At 43.5% G+C, this 14,862-nt stretch overlaps 1 protein-coding gene across 4 annotated transcripts in view; it reads right to left on the reverse strand.

Moving 5' to 3' along the window:
* The window catches only part of Nrde2 (NRDE-2, necessary for RNA interference, domain containing), a 45,154-nt gene that overhangs the window by 4,847 nt on the left and 25,445 nt on the right, over positions 1–14,862 (reverse strand). For all 4 annotated transcript variants that reach the window (XR_013439214.1, XR_013439213.1, XM_005321316.5 and 1 more), the window contains exons 7-12: positions 14,264–14,397; positions 11,972–12,092; positions 7,174–7,349; positions 4,776–5,162; positions 3,093–4,021; positions 1,908–2,046 (exon numbers count right to left, since the gene is read on the reverse strand). Coding sequence is in view for 2 of the 4 variants with exons in the window: in XM_005321316.5 (XP_005321373.1) it covers positions 1,908–2,046; positions 3,093–4,021; positions 4,776–5,162; positions 7,174–7,349; positions 11,972–12,092; positions 14,264–14,397 (1,886 nt within the window). In the remaining 2 variants the exon portion in view is untranslated. The remainder of the gene's footprint in view (positions 1–1,907; positions 2,047–3,092; positions 4,022–4,775; positions 5,163–7,173; positions 7,350–11,971; positions 12,093–14,263; positions 14,398–14,862) is intronic.

Genomic DNA, 14,862 nt, shown 5'->3' on the forward strand with positions numbered 1-14,862 from the left:
CCAAAACAACAACAAAAAAGTCTGGTTGAAATGTTAGTATCTATGCAGAACAATGCACTGGAAGATCCTAAAACTGAGGCTTTAACTGGCTATGTCCCAATCTGAGTGGAGAGTTTGAACTGCTATTAGTCCACTTCCTTTTCCTTGCATATTCTCCATAGCCAAAAGTAAGTTTTTAATCCCTCAATCAATTTTTGCAGTGAAAGAAGCAAGCAAGTCAGTCTGTACATAGGTCCAGGGAAGGCTCTAGCAGAGGCAACCCACCAGCCCAGCCCCAGGTCTCAACCTTCACAGGGCCCACAGCTCTTCTTGTGGCACTTGCAGCTACATTTGGGCTCTAATCTGGTTTCTTCATGTGTTTAATTGATAAAGTGCCAGGTGCCCACCCAGACAATTCAGGAACTGAGTGAAGCAAAGTCACTGCTCTAATTAATCCTTAGCTCCAACACCACTTTTGCAAACAAATTCCGTAAGAGTCTAGATCTTTTTGCCAAGTCAATGGTATTTCTTAGTCTACAACCCAATTAAACCTAGCTCACAGCAGAGACTCAATAAAAATACTATAAATTTGCTCTTACCCTACCTTTACCTATAAAAGACTGGAGAAATTACACTGGCAAATTTGGAAGCTAACCCCACTTAAACCTACAGATTTCCCATTGTTTCGGAAGAGTGACAAGAGCATTAATGTTGGAAAAATCAGAGCAGGGTTCTGGCAAAAGCCCAGTCCTCCAGTCCTCCAGATTCTTCTGCACCTAGTCATCTCTGGCAAACAAGCAGCACCCTTGCAGCCACGAAAGCACAAAGCACAGGACCCCTTAAACTTCCATTTCACACAAACCACAAACTCTTGAGTTTCTGGACCTAAAGAACAAATACAAAGGAAATGTACAAACTTTTTGATGCAACTTCTACCCCCTTAGGATTAACCCATTTTTCCTGTATATGCCAATGAAGAGCTGTCGTGAGATGATGTATCCTCCTCATCCCTCAGGTCTTCAGCACATGGCCCCTTTCAGAGGTCAGGGAGGTATACCTAGATAAATTCTGGAGTGTCCAGTGGAGACCTTTTGCCATCAGAGAGCCAAACCTCTCCTAACCCTGTCTGTCATCTCTTTAAAACACCCCAGCTTTGTCTTGTGTCAAATGCTCAAATTCTCTGATGAAATTTTTGAGAATTTGTCCTGATGGAATAATCAGGGATATACATAAAACCTAAGAATAAAGGTCACTTCTGGCTTCTAAAAGGTACAACATTCACCAGAGGTCAGCTGGATGTGAGTGGCCTTGAACTAAAGCAACAAGCAGAAGGCCTAGAAGACTATGTCCTCAAGAACCAGGCAACCTGGAAACAGTAGACGAGGCCAGTTCAGGGCCAGGCCCCAGACCCAAAGCAAAGCGAGTTAAGCCTGCGTAGTCAGAGAAGCACCTTCCCGTCTGCACCCTCACGTTGACAAAATTAAATGGTGCTTCACCATTTAAGTGAGCACAATCTGCTTGAAAATGTCTACTTTAAAAACCACATTCTAGACTAAATTTTATTTCTAATAACAAAACAGAATCAGGAAATTCTTATGAGTAGAATATAAAGAATTTAGGTTCCCTTCAAAGGAAAGCTCTTAGACCATTTTTCAAGTTGCTGACTTAATGAAATCAACTCAAAGAAACTAACATTAAGTTCTGCTACATTACTTACTGGTTTTGTTTTACCAAATAATCTGAGTAAATATGCACTCCCCGCCCCTTCACAAGTCCTGAGAGGCCTGATGCTGTTCCCTCAGGGTTCCTACACCAGGGAGGCTTGAGGCCCTCCCAGCAGCAGCTCTGGGCCATGTGCACTTTTGCACTTAAAAAGGAAGAAGCAGAATTCTATTCAAACAAAAACAAACGTCGAAATATTTTCTTACCAAAAAATTCAAATACATCCTCCACAGTAAGGGGCACTGGCTGCCGTGGTCACTCCGCACTGCATTCTCAAACAGGGCTCTGATCCGATGTGTTAAGCCAGTCTCTGGGATGGTGGCGTGGATCTCTCTACCTCCCACCCTGCAAGGCAAGGGCTCATGTAACCAAAACACGTTTCTCTCTGCTATGTGACCTGCAGGAAGGGATGCTCTAGTGACAACGAAGGTCAGCAACAGCTAGGTCACAGTGTGTCAGGGGAGTGCTGTCCTTCAAGTGTGTGGTGGCACCACAATGTGATTTCTAGAAGGCAGTGGTCAGGGTTCTGTGGTTTCTGCCCCACACGAAGACTGTCCAGAAGTCACAAATTCTTTGCTTCTCTCTTTTCTAAAGACGCTGCCCTACCCTAAAATCAGAATACAAACTCTACTCCCCAGGAAGGAAAGACCTTTCCATACAAAGTAGATGAGGTAAGATTTACATGCAGTGAAAAATCCCAATGTAAAAAATAAAAATCAGGCAAAATGAAATACTACTCAATGGAAATTCTGCCTTATTTATAAGGTTGCAGTGAAACCACAGCAGAGATTCCAGAAGAAACAATGATGCCTAAACTAATATGTTCACAGGACTATCATTTACTTTTGGATATAATACACTGCGTCAAAAGACAGCATGTGAAACAGACAGGGCTTCCTAAGGAAACAGTGACAGCAGCATTGTCTCTGGGCCAAGCACTTACCTCACTGACCAGTCAGAGCCACCATAGGAGGCGGGCGGGTTCTTTAACTATTCTCTTTTGACAGAGAGGAGCCTATTAGAGAGTGACTTGCCTGAGGTCACCCAGCTGCTAACAGAGCTGGCGCTGGAATCAGAGAAGTGACCCCCCAGAGTTAGGCTCTCAACAACTGTGCTTTCACATAGCCTTTCAGACACTCTGATGGCCTGCCAGGTACACACCAAAAGCAACACATGCCCCAAGAGGCCCAGCCCAGGAAGACAGCCACCAAAGCCTCTCAAAAAAGATACTGCTATGCTCTAAGTCCCTTGTTCATCTTCAGTGTGTTCTCTACAGCAGGTGCTCGAGACCCTGTACCCCATCCACTCCTGAGATCTAGCAAAGGTGTAGGAAAATGGCAAGCACCCCCGAGAGGTTTGGGAAGTACACAAACAAGATGGCCTATAGTTACCTCTGAACAGTTTCTACCAGTCTTTTCCTCATTTTCTCAGCTTCAATTGCAAATAACCACGGCTCCATGGGTTTGGCAGACCTGGTCATTGTATCAAAGAATTTTCTGGTCTTGCTAGCACTGTGAGACTTATTTTGAATCTGAACATATGACCTCCAAAGAACCTGGTTGCCGGGATACAGCCTCAAAGCCTCCGAGAGCGCCTCTCGTAGCGGAGTCAAAGGGTAAACATTAACTTTCATGTGGAACCTCAGCAGACTTGTGTGCATCAGCGTCATGGCTTCAAGAACACTGGTCAGATTCTGGGAGCTGGCACCGTCCTCCATGCCAGAGCCTTCTGAGAAAACAGAACCCTTCAGTTTGGCAAATAGCTGTTCATATATCTGCATGGCAGCTTCAATCCCTACGGTCAAATACTGGAACAGCATAAAGCATTTGACCAAGCTACTCAGGCAGTTCAAGGAGTCAGGAGGAGTTGGATCAGAGACACAGCTCTTACTCACACAGTCTTGTAGCGCATGCTCATAAGCCTTTCGAGCTTTCAAAACATTAGTGGGTAAGACCTGCCCAGTGAAGGGCCCGTAGGGACTGCTCTCTGTCAGTCGGGTTAGTATGTGAACAGCTCGGGCCGTGGTGGCCCCTGCCGAGTCCAGTGATAGCTCCACCTCCAGCTCAGCATAGAGGAGACTGAGTTCACAAAGTTCACGATCCTTCAGCTCGCTGCTGCCCACCATACTGAGGGCTGTATCAAAAACTTTTCGGGCATCCTCTGTGTTGCCAAGCAACCACTCCAGATGTGCGTACTGCTTCCAGAGGCAAAAATTATTACGGTTTTCTGGCTCTTTGAGGAGATTCTTGGCTAGTTTTTTGCAGTTCTTCCCCTGTGACTTTAATCTCTTCTTGTTTTTAGTGTGCAGACACCAAATGACCTACAAGACAAAAATAATCAAAGAATGACTCTGGGTGCTCTATTATTTCCAAGCAATCTCTTTGTACTGTCAACTTTAGAAAACACCAATAGCAAAGGTCTCTACACTTCCTTTCCTGGGTGTTTGGTAAACACCAAGACTCTCTGAGCTAGAAAAGAAACCAAGATTTTACCAAGGCCTCAGGAGCCCAACATTAACACATCCAGGTTTCCATTTCAAATCTCTATAAACAAAGTTGATACACTTCAAATGTTCTTCTTCAAAGAGATGTGGCCACCACATTTTATCAAAGACACTATTTTAACACAACTTGGTATGCATAAGCTGTAGTCAGCTTCAGAACTCTGAATGTTAAGAGTCAGTACTAACTATGGCCAGCAGAGGGCAGAGCAGCAGGCTGAGACTCACTTTTGAGCAGATAGCTATACCGCTGAGGATAAGTAGCTTATTTATCTATTCTAATAAGCACATAAATCCCTTAACCCTGCTTAAGCTGACTCTGGTTCTTAACACCAACTGCCCACATTATCATAGGCATCTGGTAAGAATCTCCTCGTGACAGCTCCAGCACTGAGCCCTGGACTGGCCCCTGCTTTCCTCTTCCCTGCAGCCCCTCTGAAGGGCAGCCATGCGTAACATGCCTTCAGGAGTCGGCATGGTTCCTGGAGCAGCACTTGGGGCCTTACAATGCCATCTGTAACACTGATGTGAAAGGAAAAAGCCCCAAACCCAGGCAGGAGGCAGCTGGAGTTACCTTTGCAATCTCGTACTGTAACCAGGAGAAGCAGAGCTGAGACTTTTGCTTGCCTGAAAACAAAGGCATCACAAGGTGGAAGACATTGCGAATGAACTCCTCGCCCTCTCGATTGTGACCCCTGGTCCAGCGGAGAGAGCCCAAGCGGTCCATGCGGCCAACACAGCTAATGCCAGAAAATGAAAGGTTGAAAAAAGTCAAGGGCTTTTCATCACAGAGTCCACTATCAAAGATGCTGCTCTCATCCATGGCCAGGTACAGGCAGGAGGCTGGAGGGACAAAGCCGGAAGGCACACCCAAGAACTGCAGAAAGGCCTCGATCAGCTGGAACTGAAGCTCTTGGCTGGAAAGTCTGATCAGAGATTGTCCAATATCATCAAACAACACCTGTAATCAAAGGCAAAATAAAGGGATCCATTTAATGAAATGAACAAACACACAAGACTTCTATCTTCACATTTTTTCACATTTCTTTTTATATGGAGGTACTAATGATTCAACATGACTCAAATCAAAGTAAATCTTATATTGAACTAAGTTTTCTGCAAAATACAAAAAAGCTGGATGCCTCCCAAGGCCTCCCAGACAGCTGGAGAACCACTAGCAGCCCAAGACTACTACCACTTTCACACCTCTGGGGAGAACTGTGAAGGCAGACAGGCACAAACAAGCTTAAGCCGACCACTTCCAAAGAATCCTGCTGGATTCATAAGAGAGATTGACCATGTTCTCTTCAAAAAGCACACATAATTGCTTTTATAGTTACTATAACAAACCTTTGTATCTTAAGGTAAAAAAAAATTCTATTTGAGAATTCTTTTTGTCCAAATTTTCTTCAGAAAATGAAAACTGCAGATAAACAGGCACAGGTAAGAAGAAAATGACAAGAGCATTTAAGAGCCCAATACCAACTGTACATGTTCACAGCTGATTTCATGTAATTGTTTTAAAACATCCAAGCCAAGGACACCCACTGCCCTTTGTCTCAAGGTACTTGCTGCTTGTCTGATTCACCTCTGTGGCTCTCGGAAGAGGAAATCAAAATGCAAACACAATAAACTTGGGACTTTGGACTAGAGAAAAAAGCTAAATGACAAGAAGTCACTCACAACAGTTGTGTGCTCCAGGTCCATGGGACAGGTGGAATTCTTGGTAGAGAACCAACTTCCCAAAGGTTAGTCGTGAACTCCATATAAGATCCTGGAACACCAAAAGGAGACCCCAGTCTCCCCTAAACACTCGGCTGCAGTCAAGAAAGAGGTCTCCCACACAAACATGCCTCCCACAGCAGGTGGGGAGCTGAGGTTTCCCTGGAAGCTGGCCCTCCTGCCCAGACCACACCTGCTTCTCTAGCCCCAATTCTCTGCATCTTAACTCCAGTCTGGCCACCCTGTTCACAGATGTGGCTGGCACTGTGGGGCCTTCATGCTCCAGCATCAACAAACAACCCTTCAACATACAAGAACATCACCTAAGCACAGAATGAGCATTGCTCTAGGCACTGATGACACAGCAATGAACAAGAGGCAGAACTCTCCACCTTTGAGGCATGTCACTTGCAAGGTCACAGAGAAAAATCTATTCAGGTAACACCCACCAAGTAGTAGAGCTGGTACCTGGTCAATTCCAGGCATCAAAAGAGCACTTCTGGGCTGGGAATGTGGCTCAAGTGGTAGTGCGCTGGCCTGGCATGTTCGAGGCACTGGGTTCGATCCTCAGCACCACATAAAAATAAAATAAAGATATTGTGTCCACCTAAAACAAACAAAAAAAGAGCACTTCCTCCCTCATTTTAATTTAAAACCCGCAGAGCTGCTAACCCACAAATGCAGAGCAGCACGGATCATACCATGGAACAACAGTAAAGTGAAGTGTGTGGCCCTCAACATGTTCAACCAACATCAGCGCCTTCCTCAAAAAGACAAGCTGTGAACCTACTGCCCTGTCTCTCCATTCTCCCCTCATGCCTTCTAGAGTTGAATACAGCTGCTGCATCTTCATGAATCCAAGAGAATGGGTGGGGGAGCAGACACAATTAAACAATCTAGGACAATGATCCAAATTTTAGAACTTGAGGCCACAGGGTTCCATATGAAAAGTTAACTAAATGACCTGGAAGACACTCTCCAAAGGGGAGACCAAGAGAGCCTACCTTCAACAGGATCTACCTAGTCAAGTGCCAATAAGCACTCCCATAACCAAATGCAGGGAAATTCTACCTGATACCGAACAGGAGGGCTGTTTCCCCAGACACAGACAGAAACAGGCCAGAGTCTTCTGAGCCAGCCAAGCACTAGGGCACCCCCAGCAACTTCTTTCAGATAAGGAGACATAATGGGAATGAAAGGAGGACAAAAATCCAAAGGTCAATTTCCTGCCTTCGGTGGAGCGCACGTGCCTGTCTCTCGGGATCCTCACAGTCTTCCTCAGTTTGTTTCTTGGTCTTATCAGGGCGCCAGGGCCGCCAGTGCCTTTGATCTCGGGAACGCTCAGCAGCAAGCCAGATCTGCCACCTGGGCAGAGTCTTCTCTTTTATCTCCTGGTCATCCTCTTCTGGCTCGTCATCATCCTCATCTAGACAAGAATGAAATCTCCAGTTCACCTAAGCAGTAAATAAAACCCCCACAGTCACCCAGTCAGCCTGCTGTGCCAGGTACTGTGTGGGCACCTACCACACCAAGATGAATCAGAGCCAGGCCAGACTCCTCAGGCATTCAGGGGCATCTAGGGACTCTCCCAAGGCCCAGGAAGAACAGGCAGGAAAGATAAGGGAATCAGACGATTTGAAATGCTATCACAGCAAAAAAAAAGAATGATAGATACTCTAGATCAGCACTGTTCAAAAGAACTTTCTGCAAAGGTGAAAAATGTTCTTTATCTGTGCTAAAACAGTACTAACTAGCTACATGTGACTTACTGGGCACCTGAAATGTCACAAATAAAAAAAAAACTGAATTCTTAATTTCATTTTAATTAATTTTTAAATAATCACTAGAGGTAACTAGAGGTCACTGTTTTGGACAACACAGTTTTAAAATGCTGAGTGACCGTATTGGCTTAGATTTCCTTAAGCCATCAGAATATTTAGACAGTGGCCTTATCATTAACTATTACACCACTGTAAGTTGCTTAAAAATAGGTCAATTCAGAATATCTAGTAATTTCTCTGTTTCCTAATTCTGAACAACTGATTCCAGAAAAACAAAAACCTATGTTCACATAAAATCCTATACACTAATGTTTGTAGTGGCTTTATTCACAATAGCCCAAACGTCCCACAGTAAGTGAACAGAACCTGTGATACAACTATACTGTGGACTTCTACTACTCAGTGTTAAAAACAAACAACTATTGATAGACTTGTGCTAAGCGAAAAATTCAATCTCAAAAAACTACACAGAAAGCAAGTGTTGCAAAGAAGGTAGAGAGACCAGAGCCTTTGTGCAGTGGTGGTAGGAATGTAAAATGATATAGTCACTGTAAAAAATAGTATTGACAGTTGAAAAGATTGAACTTAGGATTACCATGATTGGGCAATTCCACTTCTGAATATATACCAAGAACCAAAAGCAGGAACTCAAATATTTTACACCCGTGTTCGTGACAGCATCGGCAACCACTGAAGGTGAAGCAACCCAAGTGTCCATCAATGGAAGAATGAATAAACAAAATGTGGCACACACATCCCATCAAAAGAAAGGGAAATTGCAACACATGCACAACACAGCTGAACCTTAAGGACACTATGATAAGTGGAATAAGCTTGTCACAAAAGGACAAATAATTACAAAACTGATCTTGTGTGAGGTTACTAAATCAAGAAAGAATGGTAGCTGCTACAGGGAGAGGGGATTAATGAGCACAGAGTTTCAGAGAAGGAAGATGCAAACATTCTAGAGATGGTAGAGAACAGATCAGTGGGAGGGAACAGGGAGACCAAAAAGGGGAGTCATGGGAGGGAGCTCTGTGTGATGAATCAGATCTGTGTTGGAGTGTGGTGGTGACTGCATGAAGCTACACGGGACTGAAGTGCTTAGGGAAACACACACATACAAAAGAGGTACAGACTGGTGAAACTGGAATAAACCCTGCAGACTATACCAATGCCAGCTTCCTGGTTGTGAAACTCTGCCCAATGTGTGGAACTGAGCAAAGGGTTCACAAAACTTCTAGGTACATTTGTTTTAGCTTCTTGTAAATCTACAAGTATTTCAAAATAAAAAAACAACAAAAACCCCGAATAATTTAAATGTATAACAGCATTCTACTTAAATGTTCTGTGTTTCTCAAAGTAAAATACCAAAATGTATTCATCTTCATCTTCTAAAGGTCTACATATATTTATTTATTTATTTATTTATTTATTTATTTATTTATTTTTAAAGAGAGAGTGAGAGAGGAGAGAGAGTGAGAGAGAGAGAGAGAATTTTTAATATTTATTTTTTTTTAGTTCTCAGCGGACACAACATCTTTGTTGGTATGTGGTGCTGAGGATCGAACCCGGGCCGCACGCATGCCAGGCAAGCCCGCTACCGCTTGAGCCACATCCCCAGCCCCAGGTCTACATTTAAAGTAATCCATTAAACACTTTTGAGAAATACTTTAAAATGATCCCTGAGTTATACATATTCAGTTAGACACCTGAATTTATTGCACTAAGAATTCAAGCAAGGCATGATATTATATGCCTGTAATCCCAGTTATTTGGGAGGCTGAGACAGGAGGATCATAAGTTCTAGGCCAGTCTGAGCAACTTACTGAGACTCTGTCTCAAAATTTGAAAATATTTTTAAAAAGGATCAGAGTATAGCTCAATGGTAGAGTGTTTGCCTAGAATGTGCAAGGCCCTGGGTCCAATCCCTAGGTCTGAAGAAAAAAAAAAGAAAAAAGAATTCAAATGATCACATGGTTTTGGACAGGCAGACATAATAATTACAGACTAATGGGTAAAAGTAAGCTGTGATATATGAAAAAGATATGCCTCAAAACACATTATAAAATCCCAACTACCTTCTAAATGCTACATTTCTCAGGGTGGACAGAAATTTTAAAAGTAAAAACAAAAATGGTTACCAACTAGTTTTCTGGAAACAAGAAAATTATCAATCTCTCTGCTGGTTTTTTGAAAGACTCCTATTAAATTCATCAGAAAGAAATTAATTAAATTCAATAGACAATTTTCTTTAATGGAAACATTAGGAAATCTCAGGAAATATAGGTGCCAAAACACCTCTCTAACTTGATATTAAAAGTCAAGGTCTCCACACTTAACTAACTTTACATCTTATTATGAGTAACCATGAGACATCTGGACACTCATCAGAGAAACAGTGTTACCCTAATCTCCAGATAACTGCTATGAGAACGCTACTTTATCATTGTAAAAGTGCAGAATTTGACAAACTTTATAACACAGATACTAAGCATCATAATAATCTTGCTCCTCAACAAATCAAAAAGCTAGCCTAAAACACAGACCCAAGTTGAGTCAGTCACTGAATAAAGAAGGCTTAATGCCAAGACTGCCATTTTTTGGTCCTTGGTCACTACATCTCTGTGGCCAGCAGTGCAACACTTCCATTCCACACATGCAGGCTTTAGGCTGTTGGCCTTCACACAGAGCCACTGGTTAGCCTGGAGACTGGTTCCAGTTCTTGTTGAAAAAGATCCCTCAGGGAAATCTAAAAGCTGAGCCTACCAAAGGGTCCCATGAGGCATGATCCTCACCGAAAGGCGCCCCCAGCAGAACAAGCCCAAAACTTCAAAGGAGCCCTCTGCCCCCTCAGTGGTAGCAGAGATGCCACCTGGCCTGAGCTCTGTGCCGGGCAAACCACGCCGACACCAAAGTTTCTATCTATAGGTCAAGAAAACGGCCTAGAGAGACTGGGGTTGTGGCTCAGTGGCACAGCGCTTGACTCTCACACGTGCAGCACTGGATTCGATCCTCAGCACCACATAAAAATAAACAAAGATATTGTGTCCATGTATAACTAAAAAAAAAACATTAAAAAATTAGAAAACAGGGCCTAGAAAGGTCATGCTGGGAGAAGAGGCAGCTGAGCCTCAGCTAGGACCTGGTACCCAAGTCCTGGTACTTTGGATCAAACAGTCTGCCAGGGAGACCTCCCTCTAGGCTAGAAGTACTTTTCAGAGAGAGAAGCAGTTACTGAATGTCTAAGAGCTGCACCACCCAAGGCCCAGCTGTGAGTATGTGGCTGGTGAGTACTGGACAAGTGGCTGGGTGAACTGACGTGAGTGGCAGGTGCAAAATACACACCAACTTTCAAGGAATTAGCAGGAAAAGGAGAAAAATGTAAATTATCTTATTAATAATTTTTAAATACTGATAGTATTTACATGCTGCAATGTTTATGTTATGAAATACAAGGTTAAAAATATCATTATTAAGTAATTTCACTGTTTCTTTTTACTACCTTTGGTACTAGGGATGGAATCCAGGGTCACTTTACCACTGAGTGACATCCCCAGCCCTCCCCAGCCCAGCCCACCCCACCCCACTCCACTTTTTAAATATTTTATTCTGAGATAAGATATCATTAAATTGCTTAGGGCCTCAATAAATTGCTGCGGCTAGCCGTGAACTTGTAATCCTCCTGCCTCAGCCTCCAAAGTACTGGGATTATAGGCATGTGCCACCACACCCAACTTTTTACTTTTTCATTGTAGTTACTGGAAAAATCTGAAATCACACATGTGGCTTGTGTTGTATTTCTATTAGATAGTGCTGTGTTAGAATTTAAATCTGGAAAGAACTCTGGAGTTATGCAGAATGACAGTTATACAAATGCTAGTTAATAATTATTTTGCAATATTCCTAAAAAGGCAAAAAGGATCTGTTGGTCTGTATGTTGCCAAAGGAACAATAAGACCTTCTTAAACACACACTTGCTTCTTCAGGAGCAACTTACAAAGAAAATAAAAAATTCCTTCCCCCGGAGACTCAATCCTCAGAGCACTGTGGACTGGAGGAATGGGATGTTAAGTACTTTCAAGCCTAAAAGAGGAAGAAACAGTCTACTCTCCCATGAAATCTACTTAATGTGTTTTTGACATTTTAAAGTTTGTACATGTTCTTAAGCCACAGATAAAAAGGTTATACAGACATACAAGTGACCATGAAGATGCTGAAACTCCATAAGAAAAGCGCATACCCATCTTCCCGGGGAGGCACCTACCTGGATTGATGACCACCCAGCCACCCCGCTCCTGCTGGTGCATCCACGCCCTCCAGCCTCGCGCTCCTTTCTCCCCAGGCCGTGGCTCTCCACTGTCCCAGAAGGGCTCAAAAAATTCCACCTGTTTAGGTTTAAAAACACATAAGTTAGGCCTATAGGACAACACTGCTGAGTCACTGGGCAAAATAAGAGCTGGTGGACACACCAGGAGCAGAGGATTCCTAAAGCCATATGCGGCTACCAGTGTTTGAAGTCAACACACGGAACATGCCACGACAAAAACACAATAGCTAGTGTGGTAGGCAGCCTTCAAGACACCTCACTCCTGACTCGGAATGCACACTTCTGAGCAAAGGCTGGCCCAGTGACTTATAATAAATCAAATATGGCCAAGATGAAGAGATGACACTTCCAAAGTTAGGATATAAAAAAGACCAGGCAAATTCTAGTGACAGGGCCTGCAGCTGGGCAGGAGACAAGCAGTTTCCCAGTTCTGCTCCTTGGTGGCTTTGCCTGTTCCTAATGCCACCGGATCCCCCAACAGATATCTGAAGTCACATTGCTTTCAAGACCTTTTCAGGGGAAGGGAATTCAAAATTCCAATGACCATGAGCTCTTGAGGGGAAAACCACATCTTAGGTAACTCTACCCCCAACACCTGGCACAGAGCTCAACACATAGTAGGGACTCAATAAATGCTTGTTGGCACAGACACAGAAGGGAAGCATGCCAAGGAAAAAAATGGCCTGCATTTTAGCCTGACCCATGAGCCCCTGGCTCCACTCACGTGGGCATTAGGTCCATAGTGTGTGGAAACCGGCTCACTGGCAATAAATAATTCCCCACGGAACAGAATGTGAACGTGCTGAGCAGGAACGTGATCATGCTATCAACTGGCAACAGGACTTCAAGAGTGAGCCAACAACCCTACTCCCACAAGGCTCTTGTAAGAAACCTTTCAAAGGACAAACATTCTTCCAACCAGCACAGCACAGCACAGAGTCACAGGATTATGCAGCCTGAGCAGTGTCCTGCACACTTGGAGGAACATGGTCTCTAGAAGAGTCAGGGCAGGGTAGGACAGGGCAGGGCAGAGCAAGCAAGCTGATATGGGCCCTGCACTCCCAGCATGTGTCAGTCACCCTCGGAAAAGGAACTGGAAGACTATGCTCTCGCTTCATAGGGCTGCTCTTGTGAGAGTGACGGAAGAAAGTACACTCAAGAAAAAGAACTTTTCTTAAAATAGTGTGATAAATTATTGTAACCAGTGTTTTTTACTCCAAAGAAACAGTGGTATCTGACTGTTTTATTACATAAACTGTTAATGTGTGTACAGTAATGTCTCAGTTAATAAAAAATGGAAAATTGTTAAGTAAGAAGTTTCATTTCAAAGTTGTCACATAAATGCTTTGGAAACACACATACCTATTAGTACTTAAAACCTCAAGACTAAGGCTCATGATCCCTGGACACCTATGAGCAGCTGAGCACTGGTCCTCTTGTGTCACAGTAGCCAGTGGACTCCTTCTCCGGGCAGTAAATGCTCTCCTCACAGACAGTAAAGGAACAGGGATGAGAGGGATTCAGACCCCGACCCTTAGAATCAGCTAAGAATCACTTCTGGAACACAGCATATTCTTAAAAAACCAAAGAATATAAAACTACTCTATCTGGCTTATTAATAATCCATTACACTAATGTTAACTAGTAATTCTTTAACCCAACTTTAACTAGAGATAAATCATTATAAAAATGGTTTTTACTGGCAATTCATGAAACTTCCATAGGAGGGAGACCTGAGCCTCTTCAGAGCAAAAAAGCAGTTTTCTTCAGTGGAAAAAGGGAAGACAGTGGTTTTCACAAAGGCATATCTCTATAATAAGACGTTCTCATTTCTTCACAAAACAAACTCTGGCACTGTTCACTTGTCACCTAAAAGATGAACCCTTCTCAAGGACTGGTGTGGACAAAGTGCCTGTATGCAATTGCATTTGCAACTCCAGCAAACACTGTAGGCAGTAGAAAGGTTACCTGGCCAGCACCACAAGACCCAGACTAGGACGCAGGAGAGTGACGGGCCTGCTGCTGCAGCATGACTGCTGGAGATGACCTGCCTTTAAACAAGGGCCACGAGGGGAGAATGGATGGATAACGGGCACGTCTCCATGTGGAGAGAAGGGACGAATCTTCCCTTCTCTATCCTTACTTCATTACTTTCACTGTGGAATTTTCCTTGGCTCAGTGAAATATTTCTGAGAAATAGACACTGATCATATAAGCAGAGATTGGTACCTGTACTTTGGTAGGCAGATCTTTCACACTGTCAGGTTTGAAGAAAGTGAAGTCAATCATGGCCTGGAACAAAGACACGGCCTTCTCTGAGTGGCCAGCCTGCCGCAGAAAGTGGCACTGCTGAAGAAGGAGTGCTGCAGAAGGGAGAAGAAAGGGAAGGAATTCCTTGCTGATACCACTGAGGGAGAGAACAGGATGCTCACAACATGCAACTGAACACTGAGAATATCTTTTGCCAGAAATTCCTGTTAACATTTTCAAAGCTGGAACACACACATGTCCTGATCTAAAAGGACTATCAGCAGTACTCCATCCAAGTATAATCTTGCTGATTTTTGATGAAGCCAACACAGAATACTATTATAATAAAAACTACACATGGTACCTAAAAATACGTCAAGAGATTGATCTGAATGTTGGCTGTCAAATATTCAACACTGCTACAAGAAGAACTGTGGGAAAAGGATGACGTAGATTTTTATCAGAGAGCAAAGCTCTGTACCCCACGGATCACTAGATGGCGTCACTGTCCAGCAATTTTCATCAAGCCCTCAGAGTCCACTGTGAACAAATCCAGGTTCTGTGCTTGAAATTTTCAG

The sequence above is a fragment of the Ictidomys tridecemlineatus genome, chromosome 5 (genome assembly GCF_052094955.1).
Source record: "Ictidomys tridecemlineatus isolate mIctTri1 chromosome 5, mIctTri1.hap1, whole genome shotgun sequence".
Lineage (NCBI taxonomy): Eukaryota > Metazoa > Chordata > Mammalia > Rodentia > Sciuridae > Ictidomys > Ictidomys tridecemlineatus.